The sequence below is a fragment of the Engraulis encrasicolus genome, chromosome 14 (genome assembly GCF_034702125.1).
Source record: "Engraulis encrasicolus isolate BLACKSEA-1 chromosome 14, IST_EnEncr_1.0, whole genome shotgun sequence".
Taxonomy (NCBI): Eukaryota; Metazoa; Chordata; class Actinopteri; order Clupeiformes; family Engraulidae; genus Engraulis; species Engraulis encrasicolus.
Window position 1 is genome coordinate 52,219,903 of NC_085870.1, and position 17,813 is coordinate 52,237,715.

At 42.5% G+C, this 17,813-nt stretch overlaps 2 protein-coding genes across 5 annotated transcripts in view; both read left to right on the forward strand.

The window, feature by feature from the left end:
- pparg (peroxisome proliferator-activated receptor gamma) overlaps window positions 1-2,608 on the forward strand; it is a 47,078-nt gene extending 44,470 nt beyond the window's left edge. For all 3 annotated transcript variants that reach the window (XM_063216080.1, XM_063216082.1, XM_063216081.1), the window contains exon 7: window positions 922-2,608. In XM_063216080.1, coding sequence (XP_063072150.1) covers window positions 922-1,169 — 248 coding nt within the window. In that variant the 3' untranslated portion in view covers window positions 1,170-2,608. The remainder of the gene's footprint in view (window positions 1-921) is intronic.
- Window positions 2,609-7,206: 4,598 nt separating this feature from the next.
- Window positions 7,207-16,965, forward strand: tsen2 (TSEN2 tRNA splicing endonuclease subunit). Of its 2 annotated transcripts, none has more exons than XM_063216611.1 (12): window positions 7,207-7,299; window positions 7,537-7,747; window positions 8,334-8,400; window positions 9,262-9,301; window positions 9,559-10,462; window positions 12,663-12,740; window positions 13,584-13,634; window positions 14,331-14,469; window positions 15,442-15,478; window positions 16,163-16,274; window positions 16,617-16,706; window positions 16,844-16,965. In XM_063216611.1, the coding sequence occupies exons 2-12, from the start codon at window positions 7,562-7,564 to the stop codon at window positions 16,901-16,903; spliced, it is 1,764 nt and encodes a 587-aa protein (XP_063072681.1). In that variant the 5' UTR covers window positions 7,207-7,299; window positions 7,537-7,561; the 3' UTR covers window positions 16,904-16,965. The 2 variants fall into 2 exon arrangements, with proteins under 2 accessions (XP_063072681.1, XP_063072682.1); XM_063216612.1 differs by having other exon boundaries at window positions 7,259-7,299; window positions 7,541-7,747.
- The last annotated feature ends 848 nt before the right edge of the window (window positions 16,966-17,813 follow it).

Consider the following 17,813-nt stretch of genomic DNA (forward strand, 5'->3'; position numbering starts at 1 on the left):
CCCATAAGAGAAAAGTCAAACACATGTTTTGTTGTTGTACCGCCCCCTGAAGACCATATTGCAAATTTGCATATCTTTGTTGTGCACCCTTTGGGGTTATTAGGGGAGTGTAAGAGCACCAAATTCATTGGCTTAAGTTCCTGGGCCAATACATTGAGGCCATTGGTCCACAGTGTAAATGGTGCTGATATTGACCTTAAACAATTTTGCTAATTGTGGCGCCCCCCATGAAAATCAGTATGTAGCCTCTGGCTATAGTGAAGATAATGTGTATTCATTTTTGTTGTGATATGAGTTGGTGTTGCTGAGATATGAGCTCACTTCCTGTTTGGCATCTTCGCCGTCAAATTTGGCTCCTGTTCAAAGACGGTTTAACGAATCAGTCTGTAACTGTTAGGGCAGCTATACCTCAGTATCAAGATGCCGTGATATAATTTGCGGGACAATCGGAAGAAAATTGTGGGCGGGGCACCAATTTTGTTGATTTTTACAAAATTCAAAATGGCGGGAAAACTATCCTGGCGGAAAATGACGTCATGGGGTGCGTTGGATTCGTCTTGGCCCAAGGATTCCAGGGATACCAAGGTTTTAAAACCAGACCTACGGTTCAAAAGTTACAGTTTTCTGTTGGTGGCGCTAGAGAATTTGAGATATCCCTAAACAAAGTATACCGCTAAAACTAAGGACCGAGCCGAACGTTTTTGGCATTGGAACGGACTCTCTATCTCGAAGCATTCTGTGCAAAAATATCCTTCGTAGAATAAAAAATTATACAAGTAATAAGTTGAATAAACCATCGAATAACAATGATATATGCTTGCCGTATGGCAAACATACTAATAATAATAACGATAAGGATAATAATCCAGCCTTTCCCCTTCTACGTCATCCTAACCCTCTCCTTATCTTATCTCATGTCAGACCGGCCGGGGCTGCTGAACACGCGGCCCATTGAGGCGCTGCAGGAGACGGTGTTGCACTCCCTGGAGCTGCAGCTGAAGATGTCCCACCCAGATACGCTGCAGCTCTTCGCCAAGGTGCTGCAGAAGATGACCGACCTGCGGCAACTGGTCTCTGACCACGTGCACGCCATCACGCTACTCAAGCAGACCGACGTGGACTTGTGCCTGCACCCACTGCTGCAGGAGATCATCAAAGACCTCTACTAGCACCAGGAGGATGACAGACTTAGCAGCAGGAGAATGACTGGGACTATGGGGCTTGGAGTGCTATGCGGATGAGGGACTTGTACAAGCAGGGCTATGAGGCTTGTGCTAGGGACTTGTGCAAGCAGGATGGATTCGAGGGACAGGATGAACCAGGAGGAGTATCTATGAGGTTTGTGAGGGACTTGTTCTAGAAGTATAGGACTTACTCAAGAGACTAGTAGTCCTATACTTCTAGTACGACACTTGTACTAGGAGTATTTGTGCACACTTGCACAAAGAGTGTAACCGATTTGTACCAGGTCTACAAGGGACTTACTGTATACTAGAAGTACAAGGGATTCATATCTAGCATACAGGACCTTTACCAGCAGTATAGGGGACTTATATTTTAAAAGACTTGGACTACAAGTGTAAGACTTGTACTTACGACTATAAGACTTGCACTTAATAGGAGTATAAAAGACTTGTACTAGCGATAATGCTGGTGGCAATAATAACCTGACGCCAAAGTGTGTAGCTCCGTTTGTGCCTTTTCTCTGGTGGCAGCTATGGCAAAGTGGCTGTTTGTCCTTGATGCTCTTGCACTGGATGGCAGACTGGCCCACTGATAAGAGTTTGCCCTCCGCCATGGCTCTGGGGACCGACTGATGTTTTAGAAAGAGGGAGGATTGTGAGGATATCTTTTATTGAATGCTTTTGTGGGACTGTGCGGACTATTTTGAGGCTGGGGGAAATGCCTTTATTTAAACAAATGAGCAATAAACTTCGCTTGAAACCAATGGGAACAGCCAAGAATCTGTTAAAACACACACATACAAAAAAATGTCTGGTTTACCTTTAGACAACCGTAACATAGCCGTGTAGAAACTGTATTTGTATGAATAGTATTAGGTCACAGAGTGTTATGAATGGCCATACACAGTGTGGTCTGATGTTTTACCATACTAAAATCTACATCAACTGTATACTGTATGTCCAGTAGTTTTCTGTGTAAGTGTTACTTAAAGGAAGTGAATGTGCAGGATTGCTATGAGGGAAGGGGGCAAAATGTCACTGTGAATGCGTTTCATGAGTCTTGAAACTATGTATATATGTGTTATTATTTTGCTTTGCCAGATTTTTTTTCATCATTTAATCAAGATCTCAATTTTTATGGTGCATCATAATTCAAGAAACTATATACAACGTATGAAAGTATGAGTAATGTATGTTATTTGAGGTTAAGCTCGTCCAACAAAAACATCTCTAGTTATCTCACACTGAATGATTATATTGACCGCAAGCCATTGTGACTTGATGCATCGAAAGGGAAATATAGCACATGTGCCTTCTGAAGATTTGTACTTTTTTGTATTTATAGATCCATTGGCAGAAGAAAATGCATTTTGGAAAAAAAATCCATCAGGAACAAAAAAATGTCTGAATAAAGTCCATGCTAAATATCACATGGTATGGTGTCTGATGATGAATGTGGAAAGGGAAATTCCCACTTGGAAAAAAATCCCTTGCCAATTAGTCGCTGGGTGAACGAAACAATGAGTTGACACAATCCACCCCAACCTTGTCAAACATGCTTTCCTGTGCGTGGCATTTCTTGTTCAGCTTGTGCTACCTAGTCAGTGTTTAACCGCTGGCAGGCTGACTTAGTGCAACGCAGTGTAATAACATGTGAGGCTATTTAGCTGTCATTACGTCAGCACTCTAATGTGTTCATACAATACACACACACACACACCCACACACACACACACACACACACACACACACACACACACACACACACACACACACACACACACACACACACACACACACACACACACACACAAACATCATAGCACACCCTGATGTGATTGCAAAATGTGGCCTCAGTTGATCCTCGTGAACACAGAATATCTGCTCAGTGGAAGTAGATAATTTTTGAAATCTGGTTTTATTCACAGATGTCTTTAATCCCTCTTGGTTTTTATGTGGTCTTGCTCTGTTTCTGAAGTGCAAAAAGATCACTGAGTCATTTAAAAGAGCACTAGGCTCTTGACTGAAATATACCAGCCGTGTATCTGTGAGGTTCTGTGCCACAGAAATTAATGCACGTTTTGCTCATTATCTTGGAGATGAATGATAACATTTAAGTCAACTAAAATCAAATAAATTCACATGAATTCCCATGAATTTGCGTCCCATGAGAAACATAATCAACACAGCATTGTTCATGAAATCCTGGGTCCCTCTCCAAACCCACATCTTTACACAGATGGGAGAGCTTAACCTATTTCACAAGGATTACTTCACTCCACTCCAACCGAAGCATTTCATAAACTTGTAAATCACAGTGATGGACAGACATTGGGGGGCAATTTTCTGGGCTTTTAGAGTGTGGAAGAGAAAAGAAAAAGGGGTGCAAGTGAGAGCAGTGGCTGGACCATGCAGCGGCCATGTGAGGGGGGAGAGGGGAGAGGGGGGAGGGGGGTTGGCATTTGGGGTGTCCTGGAGAAGTGCCTTGCGCCTGCTTTTGGAGGATGACGATGATTAAATGTGTTTTTTATGTCGTGTCAGCATATCCTTACTTTGTTACTAGCCAGTCTCTGGTGGCCGCATCCTGCCAAGACGCTCTGCCAAATCATTTCACACAAAAAATACATATTTTTCCGGATTTATAAAAAGACATTAAGGATGGGAGCCAAAGACAGCATTCGGCGAAAAGGAAATTATTTTGTGTGTGTGTGTGTGTGTGTGTGTGTGTGTGTGTGTGTGTGTGTGTGTGTGTGTGTGTGTGTGTGTGTGTGTTTGTGTGTGTGTGCACGCGTGTGTGGTGGTTACCCGGGCCCTTAAAAAGCAGCAGCTTGAGTGTGTCTGTATTGTTTGAAGAAGCCATAGGAATTTGAGTCATGAACGAGGCTTGTCGCTGCGCTGCACTGACAGGAGGCACCTGCCCTCTCCTCGGCAGATGGGGAACACCAGTGTGTGTGTGTGTGTGTGTGTGTGTGTGTGTGTGTGTGTGTGTGTGTGTGTGTGTGTGTGTGTGTGTGTGTGTACTGGTATGTGCGTGTATTTGAGGGAGAGAGAGAGAGAATGTGTGCGTCCGTGAGTGGGTGGGTGTGTGCATGCATGTGTGTGTGTGTGTCCTCATGTTGTTCCACACTTTCCTTTTCTCACTTCTTGTGGGTCTTCAACTTGAGGATAAATATTTTCGGAAACTCCGGATCATTAATCAAATCAATTTTTTTTATACAACAAAAATATCAACAGACTGCAAACAATGGCTTGCGCAGCCTGACTGGCTGTGTGCCGTTGCGCATACAGTAATTGGTGTATATTTTTATTCATGCAACAAATCTCAGAACTGTTGTAATCTCATTCTTAACTTAAAACCGATAGAAAATGCATGTTAGAGACACCATGGTTATTTCCACTGTGAGGCTTCAAGTAGACTTTTTTAAAGGTGTGCAAACATTGCAGAGTTACTTTTTTAGCCATTAATCTTACTACACAATAGTCCCAGCCCAGCCTTGTGAAACTGGCAAAGAGGGCAGGAAAAACAGAGACAACGACAAAAGTATGTCGACTGATTGATGTTAACGTTCACGAGTACATGTGAGTTCACGGGAGAGTCATTTGCATTATTTCAGGGTAGGGATTACACTGACTGCCTTAGCATTGTATTGAACACAGTCATGGAAAGTATCATAGACAACACAATTGGATAGGCCTAAGTAAATAAATACTGTACATACACACATAGCCGTAATTACCATTGAGGACACAGAGGTCATGTCCTTGGTATTTTTTTCAGAAATGTAACATTTATCTACAGTATGATGAAAATCGTTCTATGATCAACTATGGTAATTTCAGTCTGTACATGCCACCCCCATTTGTCCTCAAGGCAGTGATTAATGGAAACAAACTTAAGAGTTTGACTGAAATGTACAGTATGCAGAACAGCACAAAGTATTTGATCTCTGTATTTGAAAATGTCTCGTTACGGCCTGGCATACATACATACATACATACATACATACATACATACATACACATGCAGTTTTGTAGTGTTATTTATTTCAACATTAGAGTCTTATACTTTGTCTTGCTGTCTCAACGCCAAGCTTCCTGTATAAATAAATAAGTAAAGTAAAGTAAATAAATAAAACAAACAAACAAACAAATCCTCCCACTACAATTCTGTAAATAATCAATTTGAGCATTGAGCGCTTTGAAAAGCAAAGTTTTGACTCTACCAGCTGTCTGCTGTTTAGTCATCCATTAAGTGAGTTGGCACGGTGGCGTTCTCACTAGAGGGAAGACGCTTCCAGAGAAAGTCTTGAGTAAAACATCAGCCCGACTGTGTGTGTCTGTGTGTGTCTGTGTGTGTCTCTGTGTGTGTCTCTGTGTGAGTGTTGAGCAAGTCTGTCTGTCTGTCCATTCTCCCGTTTCCCCTCTTTACCCCTCCACCTCCATCTGCTTTCCAATAAATGAGAAGCGCTTGCTGACTGAGACCATTGTGTACTTGACTACCAATATTAACAGTACATTTTGCAGTGTTAATTCAAAACATGGCAGAACTTATTGTGTAGGCTAATTACAGTCAGGGAAGCCAACATTTGGGGGACAAAGGGGTCCTGGGCCCACACAAAGTTGTCAGCAGGCTTGACTACAGTAAAAACTAAAAATAAAAAAAAGAACGCCCAGTCACAGGGGTGGCTGCTGTCGAGGACTGCGCTAACAAACCTGTACCATATACAGGCAGTTGGCCATTGGTGCCCAGGTTTGAGTCTGGCCTGGGTCACATCTTATCATATCCTCTATCTCGCTCTCCCACTCGCTTATTGTCCTCACCCTACCCTAATGAAAGAGGCTGGAGAAAAACTTGCTTGCTTAAATCATGGAGTGATATTTTTTTTCCTTTTTTTAACATTTCTGAAAATAGGGGCCCACAAGGGTGAGGGGCCCACCGGTGAGCCAGTTCTGCGCCACTAATTATGAGGGGGCCCTTTATGCCAAAAGTGCCCGGCCCTATTCCTTCCCCAGTCCAGCCCTGTCTGTGGCCATAAGGTCCGGCCATTTATTTGGCCCTCAGCCTGATTTGCACTACATAATTTGGCCCTTGGCGAAAAATATTGTGTACACCGTACTTGCTATCCTAATGAAAAAGGCTAGAGAAAAACTTGTTTGCTTGGAGTAAATGTTATGTTGCTGCACGTAGTCAAAATAAGCTTTGCTGAAGAGAAAATCTAATCAGCAACGATTAACACAGCCCTCTTAAGTGCTAGGACATTCCCCTTTATATCGACTATTACGACGGTCTCTCTCTCCATCTTTCTTTTTCTGTCTCTTGGTCTCTTGGTCTCTTGGTCTCTTTCTCTCTCTTTCTCTCTCTCTCTCTCTCTCTCTCTCTCTCTCTCTCTCTCTCTGTGTGTGTGTGTGTGTGTGTGTGTGTGTGTGTGTGTGTGTGTGTGTGTGTGTGTGTGTGTGTGTGTGTGTGTGTGTGTGTGTGTGTGTGTGTGTGTGTGTGTGTGTGTAACCGAGAGAGAGGGGGGGGAGATACAGCATAATCAGACATATTATGCTATTAAATGTTGCAATACGTATGTTCTCTGTGGAGTAAATCAAAATAGTAAAACCCTGTAAGCCTACAGCATCTTCAAAATACTGGTCAACAGTTCCCTCTGCTGGCCACAAAGGTGAACGTGCAGTGTGAACTCTTTTTATTCTGGGTATCGATTACACTATAAGGTAAGGTGTTTGCTTATCTTGCCTTGTTCTAACCATCTTCATATTCGATCCAGTTGGTTATAACACTGTTGTCGCCGTCTATTTCTTTCTAGGATTTTAATAGGCTACATAGGTCATCATTTTTGACGGTGACCAACTAAAATGTTGTTGAATATTATTCGCCGAAGAATGTGTTTTCCGTTATATGCGAAGTTGTACATCGACAAAGATACACTGTTTTGTCTATTATAGGCTACTAGCCTCTACGCAGCAGGAGAGTCAATCTTAACAGGAACACAAAACCCGCAGTGCATTGTGCCACACGGTAGGCAATAGCTGTGACACACAGGACAGCATGCATGAAATAGAAGTTGTTGACAGCGGAGAAAGTCAGTGGTGATGCTAAAGTTGGTCATTGGTGAGTATCCAGTTGTGCTTTTTTGAAGATATACATGATTTTTGTCCATGTTTTTAAACGTGGCTGAAGTATTTCTCGACAGCTATTCTAGCAATTATAGCCTACCCTAAACCGTGAACAGTGAACAGTGGGGAATGAATGAAGAGTGTGCATGTCAGCAAATCAGCTGCAACTAGTCATATTTAAATCGATATGTCACTCGAAGGCGAAGTCCCTAATTTACTGTACCGAATCTAGGTAGCCTCATTTACCTGGAGCTTTGATGGAAGCTGTTTTTCAACCTCCTAAACGACGGGCAAGAGTGTACGAGTCGTATGAGGGGCCCTTGCCTGTACCAACATCACAACAGAATGTGACGCAGCCTCATAAACTTATTTTCAAAGCTGAACTTGTCAATAATCGTGTGATTGTCAAGGAGCCAGCCCATATACACAATCTGTACACTAAGGTAGGTTAACGGACTGCTTCTTCACATCACCAACCGTGTGTGTGTGTGTGTGTGTGTGTGTGTGTGTGTGTGTGTGTGTGTGTGTGTGTGTGTGTGTGTGAGAGAGAGAGAGAGAGAGAGAGAGAGAGAGAGAGAGAGAGAGAGAGAGAGAGAGAGAGAGAGAGAGAGAGAGAGAGAGAGGAGAGAGAGAGAGAGAGAGAGAGAGAGAGAGAGAGAGAGAGAGAGAGAGAGAGAGAGAGATGACTTTGGATAAATCTAGACCTGACTTTGGATAAATCTATAGCCTATGTAAGTGTGTGCTGTTTGGTTAATGTGCAATGATGTGTGTAGAGAGAGAGAGATCTGACTTTGGATAAATGTAGCCTATGTAAGTGTGTGCTGTTTGGTTAATGTGCAATGATGTGTGTAATGTCTGTGTTTTTCTGTATTCATGTAGGCCTATGTGTGCTGCTGGACACCTTAATTTTCTTCGGGATGAATAAATTATACTCTACTTTACTGTACATTTGTGTACGACGATGCTTGATATTTCTGTCTCTGTGAATACATTAGATGTGATTCTTGATTTGACTCTTGTCTAATCCAGGGCTACTTTGGCAAAGGCATCCTGTCGAGAAGTCGGCCAGATTACAGCCTGTCTGACAGGTGGAAAAGTGAGTTCCATGTGTGACTGTAACATTAATGAAACCTGGAATATAATATATATATAAATTAACCAACAACATTTTGACTAATGTATGAAGCATTTGGCATGATTGCATAAATATTAACTTTATATTAAGATATGTGAACGTGAAAAAAAACTCAAGACAGTAATATTAACAAGTTCAATTTTGTAACACAAATTGCGTCCTGTGGGGTGACATGTATGTCAATGTTTGTGAACGGGCAGCTGCAAGGCCAACTACAGTACCTCGGTTATTGGAGAGTGGTGTGGAAGCTTAAGGTGACTATTCACCACTTAATATGTCTACATATTGCAGTGTTTCTGTCACGCAATGCTTAGGTTCATTTTATGGTGTCCTGTGGTGTGACTGCTCTTATAGAAGGAAAAAAAGTTTTTTAAATAAATGAAAACACATTAAGATTAAACACAATATCATTATCAAGTTAGCATGAGCTCAGATGAGCTCAGTCATGTATACAAAAGGTTTAAAAGGGCCATAATGCACTGAATTTCCTGTGGTGTGACTTCAATGTCCTGCGGTGTGACATGCTTATGCAATGTGTTGATACAGGACACATTTTCCCAAAAATGGCAAAAGTTAGGCGCAGTTCCACAGACCACTAAGAGCTTTATTTTTTTCTATTTTTTCCAATTTTTTCCAATTTTTTCCAACATTTTTTTCAGGAATTGGAAAAACTTTTTTTTTTTTGCGTTGCCCTTAACCGTCAACCACCCATAATCATCCTGTTCTGTACCATGATTAAGTATCCAAGTAATTGGTTGCAATTGTCACTTAGCAAATAATGTGTCCTGATGTATGAATGGGTGTTGTTGTTTCCTCGTATAGGTCATGGCAATGTTCACCTGCCTGTCATCTCATATGCAAGGTACACTTCACTGTCACCTTTTGCATGCATTTCATATAGACGAGCACTAGCCTATACTCAAATAAATGGGTCTTGCTGCTCACTCTAGCTCCAGTTAATTTCAAGAATCAAGAATCAAGAGCTTTTTATTGTCATTGACAAATAAATTTGACAACGAAATTGCGTTTTAGAATACACTGTACATGTACCCCAGGGCCGCTGCTCATACGAGCGCCGCCACTTCTCGTCACCCAGGGCTGATTTCTTATACATTTTAGGTATCAGACACTGTTGCAGTTGGCACGGGATGCGTTGGAAGCCCAGGGCTTGGAAGATGAGGCGGTCGACCAGACCCTGGAGCGTTTAACCCGGCCGGTGGAGGAGTTCCCCACACCAGGAGACGACACCACTGGCGCTAATGACACTGGAAGGACAATCAGTGGCGACCAGGGTGATGAGAATGGACACGAGGAGCCTCACCTCAGCCCTCACGATGAAGGGCACACTAGGTCATGTGAGGGGGACACAATGGAATATCACCCAGACCCCTCACTGAAACAGTGCAGTCGTGCGCAAGATCTGCGGGATGGAACGATCTGCACTACAGGAGAACCTCTCCGTGACGGCCTCGGAACTGACCGAGAAGATGTGGACAAAGGAGAATATCTTCAAAACAGATTCAGTGGGGCAGAGACGGATCTTCATTTTGGGGTTAGGACTGAAGGGCAAGATCATGACAATAGGTTTTATGGTGAAGAGAATGATTACCATGATGGAGTTAGGACTGAAGGGGACCGTGATGGGTTCGGGAGAGAGAATAAAGGCCTACATAGTGGAATCGATACAGAACAGCAGCATCTCCGTGACAGGTCCAGTGATGAACCTGAGGACACCCCGGAGGCCAAGAGGCCACGGCGGCGACAGGGGAACCCAGACTATGACCCCCTGGCTCACCTGCACCCTCATGAGCCCCAGCAGCTGGACCAGAAGGCCCTGGCCCAGATTAGGTGCCACAGGCACGACGACTGGATCGTCCACTGCGGCTGTCGGCTGACGGACAGTCAGCTAGAAGCCGCAACTCCAGCCCTGGCTAGAGAGGCCGACGTAGAGTACGAGTATGTGCTTGTGGAGGAGGAGGAGGAAGATGATGAGGAAGAGGAGGACAAACAAAGAAATGCAAATGTGAGTAGTAGTATAGAAAGGATATCTAATTTTACTTGCTCTTTTTTTTTTCAAAAAGCAATCAATGAGCTAGCCTGACTATCACCTGCTTAAGCTCAAGTCACAAACCGGAATGAGTGTGCAAGGCAACATGACAATTCCCAGTCTAAGAAGGAGCAAAGAAGCATTGAATAATGTTTTGGATGGATGAGTGGGCAAATAGAGACAGATAGATGCACATAATAACACTGAAAAACACTACCTAAAATAGGTTCGTAATATTGTCATGTAGTACGTTTACATGAGGGCTTTTCCTATTTAGTCTGCATTTTAATGTAAGATAATAGAAAAATGAGAAAAGGTCGCACCCTGCATAGGTTTCTTAATTACACAGACACTTTTTGGCGTTCTGCCTTCCTCAGTGTGCTCAGAGGAGGCACACTGAGGAAGGCAGAACGCGGAAACACGTCTGTGTAATACGGAAACCTATGCATGGTGCGACCTTTTCTCATTTTTCGGTTTTACAATATTTTGGTCAGCACCCTTAAAAGAAGAAAAAAATGTTGGGTGAAGCCTGCTCCAACCTTTATGAATATAAGATTATAGACAATAACCACGATCAAAAAACACGAAATGACGATGTGAAGCACTATCATCCATTGACAGTGTTTTGTGAACCTATTCTTCATGAATGTAAGGCAGCCTCCATAAGTGTGTATATACAGTGGCGCCAGTTACTATTGGCACCCTTGAAGTTTAAGTACATTATGGGACATATCTCCAGAAAACAAATAATAAGGTCAACCATGATTATTCTATAGATAGCTTGTGGTTGATACTAATATAAAATAATCAACAGCATTAAATACTAAACTATGAGAGGGAAAAAATTGAAGACGGTAAAGCTCCCTGGATCACTGGTATTGGCACCCTTTACTGGATACCATTGTGGAAGCCTAATTTGACTCAATTATGGTAAATCGCAAATGGGAATCACCTTTGACTACTTGCTTTTGCCCATATAACATGAATTAGGCAAGGAATTGTGATATTTGTGTTTATATAACCACCTGTTACAGCTCGTGTGTCTTTCACCAATGTGAAAACAGAGGAGCTGCCTGAGGACACCACAAATACTATTATTTGCAAAAACAAGACCTCCAAATAATAAAAGGTCATCTCAAAAGGCCTTGGTATAACATTTGCAACACTGTGTTGTGTTATTCAGAAATCTGCCAAACATGGAGCTGTAAAGAACATCCTTGGATGTGGTAGAAGGGGAAGACATTATGATAAAAGTATTTGGAAGTCGGTGCAAATAATGAAAAAACACAAGGGCTAACATCTACAGACTTGACTGCCAACTTTGAACTGTTTTGGGTAGTTTTTTTCAATAAGTACCCCGTGTTTAACACTACACAAAGTAGTGCCTTTTGGTTGGAGACCAAGGCAGACCACATTGCTTAATAAAAGTCATAAAAGGGAACACCTGATGGCTGTATGAGAAAACACAGGCATAGCACAGCCCTTTTAAGAATGTTTTAAGGTCAGATGAAGCAATAGCACAGTTTTTCAGTGACTTACACAAACAGTATGTTTGCATACTCTGCAAGAAAGTCTTTAAGGAAAAGGACACCCTACCAAAAATCAAGCATGGTGTCCGATCCATAATATTATGTCACCCCATTGTTGCATCAGGTATTGGAGGCTTTGACAGTATCACAGGTATCATGACAGGCATCATGATATGACGGGTATCATCATTTACAGGAAAATTTGTAACCATGGCCAGAACACTTGGTTTGAGTTGAACATCATGTGCACTCCAGCAAGACAAAAACCCAAAGAACACATCCAAATGCACAGTGGATTGGTTGTAAAATGAAAGAACACAATCATTGATGAAAACCAAAACCTTCGGAGGCTGCCATTGTTGTCTAATAGTGTGCAATTAACCCTTGAAGGAGGGGTGCCAATATTCCTGGACATGCCATTTTTCGTGTTTTTGCTTGAAATTACAAAAAGCATTTGGAAATAAATACTTGGCAATTCTACATGTCTTATAATGTTCAATTAAAAGATCCTGATGGTAAAAGTTGTGTATATTTCCATTTATTTCTGGATATATTGCACACTTTGTAAATAAAATTTAAGGGTGCCAATACTAACTGGCGGCGCTGTAAGACTGACCCGTGTTTCCATGTCTGTGTGTTTCCTTCAGGCCAGTGACTCCAAGCCGTTAGTGTGCCGTATCAACCCTTTCAGGATCATAGAATATTTACAGCTGGGACTGGAGGAGGTGAGACAAGCAACAAGCACCACCAGCATTTGTCATCCGCCACATACTGGCTAGCTAACCACATTTCCAAATTAATTTATTCACAATTGTTTCCATTATAGGGTGATAGAATATAATAAAGTCTCAATTAACTCTGTATTGTCACAGCTGGGTTTGTAGAGGGGGAGAAAGCAGTGGAGCAGGCCAATGCAAACAGTTTAACAAAGCTGGAATGGAGGGTTGTCACCCCTTTACTGGCACACATGTGTGCGCGTGCCCACACACACACACACACTGACAAACACACACACACACACACACACACACACACACACACACACACACACACACACACACACACACACACACACACACACACACACACTTTCTCCCTTATTTTTTCCTGGCTAAGAGATGATTAACTTGTTTAATTCACAAGACGTCCACAGGGAACAACCGATGGAAGGCATTACTGCTGACTTGAGATCAGTGTTAGTTTTTTAAACGCCTTATTATATTACTATTAAATATGCCACACTGAGTTGGTCACCCAGGGCTGTTTGGAAAGAAAAATGTCCTGTCATTTTTTTTAGCTCAAGCCAATTCTTTGAGCCATCCAATTCCAGTAAAACTCTTTGTGATGCCGTTACCAGTTGGTGATGTTGCCTGTGCTCGGCAGAGAACAGGGCCTTTGCTTTCCCAGGCTGGTGTGTCTACTTCTGATGTCTGCCAGTCTGACCTTTTGAAGTTAGACTTGAATCACCAGCGACAAAACCACAAACGATCCCTGCTTTCACACTCAATAGGATGCTGAATGATGCATTGTGTGCTATCTTTATTTTGTTTGCTTGTTCATGTTTCTAGGCATTCTTCCTCGTCTATGCTTTGGGCTGCTTGTCGATCTATGACCAACAGGTGAAGCTTTTTACTTCTTTCAGATTATGCCGAATGATATTCAACACGATATAGCAAAATGAAGAAATATGATAATGTAGCACAATGAAGATGTTGTGTAATATCTACAGTATATTGCAATATACTAGAAGGCCACCTGCCTGGCTATGTTCGCCCTAAATAGGTCGGTAAAACCTCCTACAGAAAACACCCGTGGCTTTATTTCTTTGGGGGAATTAAGCTGTTAGCTGGACTGTTGTATTAGTAGAGTTACCTCTCTCACTCTCAGTTACCAAGTTGGACACCTAATTGCTATAACCTCCTCCTAGCACCCTGCCAGCCCCAGCACCATGTTATTACAAGAGGCGATATCAATTATACAGCTGGGAGACAAGAAAGGACGAGAGACAGAATGGACAGAGCAGCTAGACAGACAGTCAGACACACACACAGACAGACGGATAGACAGACGGGGGCAGGGCGCCAATCTCTCTCATCAACAATGCTGTGTTTTCACAGGATTATACTGTACAGCTATGGGTGATCAGGCACACACACTGAAAGGAATACAGGCAGTTATAGTCAAGTCAAGTGTACTTTGTCAAAAATCTATGTAACAGGGTTAACAACAAAGTTTGAAATTGTGTTATATTCACAGTATATGGAGAGAGAGAGGCATCCCTAATAAATGCAACCATCCCGTCTGTGTTTTTACAGGAGCCGTTATCGATTGTCCACCTGTGGGAAATCTTTCGAGAGGTGCAGCCCAACTTTGAGGCCACCTATGCGGTGTACCACTACTTCCGCTCCAAGGGATGGGTGCCAAAGACTGGTGTCAAATACGGCTCCGATTTCAGTGAGTTTCTCTTTCTTTGTTCTATAGGTCCATTGTGGTTCAGATCATTTCTTCAATGTTTCACTACCAAATGACACATTCTTGATTTTTCCAATGTTTACCGTAAAACATTTTGCTTAAAGCCAACTGGGACAAACTACAAATAGAGAGTGCAAAGTGATCTAATGACAAAAGATGATTGCAACTTGTTGGTGTAATATGGTGTCCTAAGCGGTACTCCACAGACTACTACATTTGGTGGTGGTTAAAGGAGTTTATAAACAACTGGTCTTTTGTTTGGGCCTTGAAGACAAACTACCATTAGTAGGCCAGTTGGCTTGGCTCCCTTGACTACTATGACCTTGATGACTGAAAGTCTTCAGACACGTTCTTAGTTAGTAGCACGTCAAAGAGTCTCTCCAAGCCATGTCTCAATTGTTACACTGAAGTACCTTGAGACTTTTGGCATGTATGAGTTAGTTTGCCCCCCTCAACTGAAACATTCATGACTCAAGTGTACCCTTTTCTTTGGTCTGTGGAAAAAAAACCCTCCTCGACTCTACTGACCTCAAGATCACGTCCTCGTTTCTCTCTTGGCCAGACTTTGGCAGAATCACAGAGAGAGATTTTTTCCACCAGGGTTTAAGTAACACTCAGCGGCGGCGGCTAAATAATTCAGGTGTACCACTAAGCCTCCCTTTCCTCACGTTCCGAACCTGGCCGGCCTGGTAGTCGTGAGCTCCACTGTTGTTGTTGCTGCTGCTGTTGTTACGGCGATGGCAGAAGCAGGAAGCAGACTCCTGGCCTCTAGCCAATCGGACCAATCGCGTGGCTGCTTTCATTTTGAGAACAGGACGTTGGCCTGTGGCTGTTCACGTCTATCGATAACATGAGCCTGTTGTTTGTGTGATGCGGAATAGAGATTTGGGGTTGTTGGGGGTCAGTTATCCTGCACTGCTTTGCTAATTGTGTTCTGTTGTGTTCCTTCTGCAGTGCTCTACCGGAAAGGGCCTCCTTTCTACCACGCCAGGTCAGTTTCTTCCACTCCCTAATTATACAGATAAACAACAGTTTCATTTATTTGAAAGTATTCTGTTTGTAGGTCAAAATCAGGAGGTGTTCTTTTCATGTTTACCTCTTTCAGTGCATAAGTCAAATTATATTAATGGATTTACAGTTTCCCAACCAGGGGTACGTGTACCACTAGGGGTATGCGAGCACACTGCAGGGAGTACTTGGAAAGATGCAATTTTAACAAATGTATGGAGCTTAGTTACATTGGAACAGAAAAAACAATATAGAATGTGAGTTAGGGGGTACTCATGGTACAACGAACAGGCTTAGGGGGTACACAAGACAAAAAAGGTTGGGAAACACTGCTCTAGCCCAGTAAACTAGGATAATGTGGTAAAATCACTGCTGGCTTGAAATCACTGTTTCAGTGAATGACAGGATTGTTTCCTCTGAAGTCAGGTTTTCTAACAGCGATATCTTGCAATTCCCCTGAAGACACTAGCCCTTTTATAAATAAGCTGATACCAGAATGGCAACGACCAAGTCATAATGTATTACTAAAAGCCCTGTGCACTGTCATAGTAGTGTAGTACTTTTTTCAGTGACTATTACAACGTCCCATTGGCGGGACGGACGTTGTGTCTGTTAAGGGGCTATGTCATGTGTTGGTTGTGTGTGATTTTGCCTCCTCTGTGCTCAGCTACTCAGTGGTGGTGGAGAAGGTGGACGAGGGGTGTAGAGGGGCCACGTTACGGCCCTTCACCTGGCGATCACTGGCAGCCCTCAGCAGGATCACTGGCAACGTCAACAAGGTACGCAAAGAGACAAGAGTTTCATTGATGTACTTTACACTTTAGGCACTGGGGTTACTAGTCATAGAAACTACTAACTAGTTACCATACATAATATAGTATTAGCAAGTATAGCACTTTTCAACCACAATTTCAACACGCATCTTGTGGCAAATCATAGATCTTTCAGAAACAGGTTTGGTCAGATTATCTTTTATTTAAGAGGATGGAATCAGCATGTACACAAAGTGCATGTTTACAGCTAATAATATCAGTTCTCCATATAGCATCATGACTTTCCAGTATACTCTTGATGATGACATTGGATGACATTGGATTGTTGATGCTATGTTTGGTTTCCAGGAGCTGATGTTGTGCTATGTTATAATGCCATCGAACCTGAGCGAGGAGATGCTTAGCTCTCCTGAATGCATCAGAGACTTCAAAGTGCAGGTGAGACCAGTCCGCCATATCGCAGTCCACCCCCCACCCCATAACTGCCCTCTTTTTCTGTACCTACTGCATACATGCAGTATACACCATAGAACCCAATGTTGACTAGTAATCAATGTGATTTAATGTGCTTTCAGGAGGTCCTTTTGAGCAGATGGGTGTCCTCTCGGGAACGCACAGACCAAGATGAAATATAGACAAAGACCATAGAGCTACTGTACATCATTGTTACAGCGTTGGTGGGAGCACATCCGCAAACAAAACAACAGCCTAGGGCTGCACAATTAATCGAAAAATAATCCAAATCGTGATAATATAGTGAAATCGAACTCATGATTTTAATCGTGATTTAATCGTGGCAATAGTGACCTTCTTTTGAGAGCATCCTTGAAGCCAGAACACACTGACAGGCTGGTGTTTCTGGACAGAAATCTGTCCACTTAAGTTTCATGCTATTGACTTTACATAATTATTACAATGAATTTTATTTTGCTCATCCCGTATGTAATTCATTCTTGGTTATATTTCATCTTGTTATAATTTTCAAAAAATTCAATAATCGTGATTTATTATCGTGATTATGATTTTGACCAAAATAATCGTGATTATGATTTTTTCCATAATCGTGCAGCCCTACAACAGCCCTTCCCTAAGCGATGCAGCCAAAGTCCACAGATGCATAAAAGAACTGTTACAGCCTTCGCCGGTGGACTGTATTTGCTTTAATCACCATCCCGCCAACGAACACTTGTTGCAGCTGCTTCAGGAATCTGGAAGCCAGTAGTTGAGCATATGTGTCATTTCAGAACGCATGCCGACTATAAAGCAGTACTGTCACACGAGACCTGCAGTCTCGGTGTTCTTCTAAATGATGTTAAAAAAACAATCCTGTATCATTTCACTTTATAAACAGCACCTCTTCTCAGGCCACCATGTGTGCTCGGCTTCTTCTGTTAACATGTAAACAGTCCCATATACTGTAATTTCCCGGCTTTAAGACGCGCCCAAATACAGAATCCACACCCACGAAAACAAAAAGGTACATATACAGTATAGGCTGCACCTCTCCGCTCCAGAGCTAACTCCCTTCAAGTTTTGCTCGTCACA

Bases quoted from the DNA above. Each gene is read 5' to 3' on its own strand.
- tsen2 (XM_063216611.1), top strand. From the start codon at position 7,562: ATGGAAGCTGTTTTTCAACCTCCTAAACGACGGGCAAGAGTGTACGAG. The intron at 13,635-14,330 runs GTGAAGCTTTTT...GTGTTTTTACAG, and splicing joins TGTCGATCTATGACCAACAG to GAGCCGTTATCGATTGTCCA. The intron at 14,470-15,441 runs GTGAGTTTCTCT...TTCCTTCTGCAG, and splicing joins CAAATACGGCTCCGATTTCA to TGCTCTACCGGAAAGGGCCT.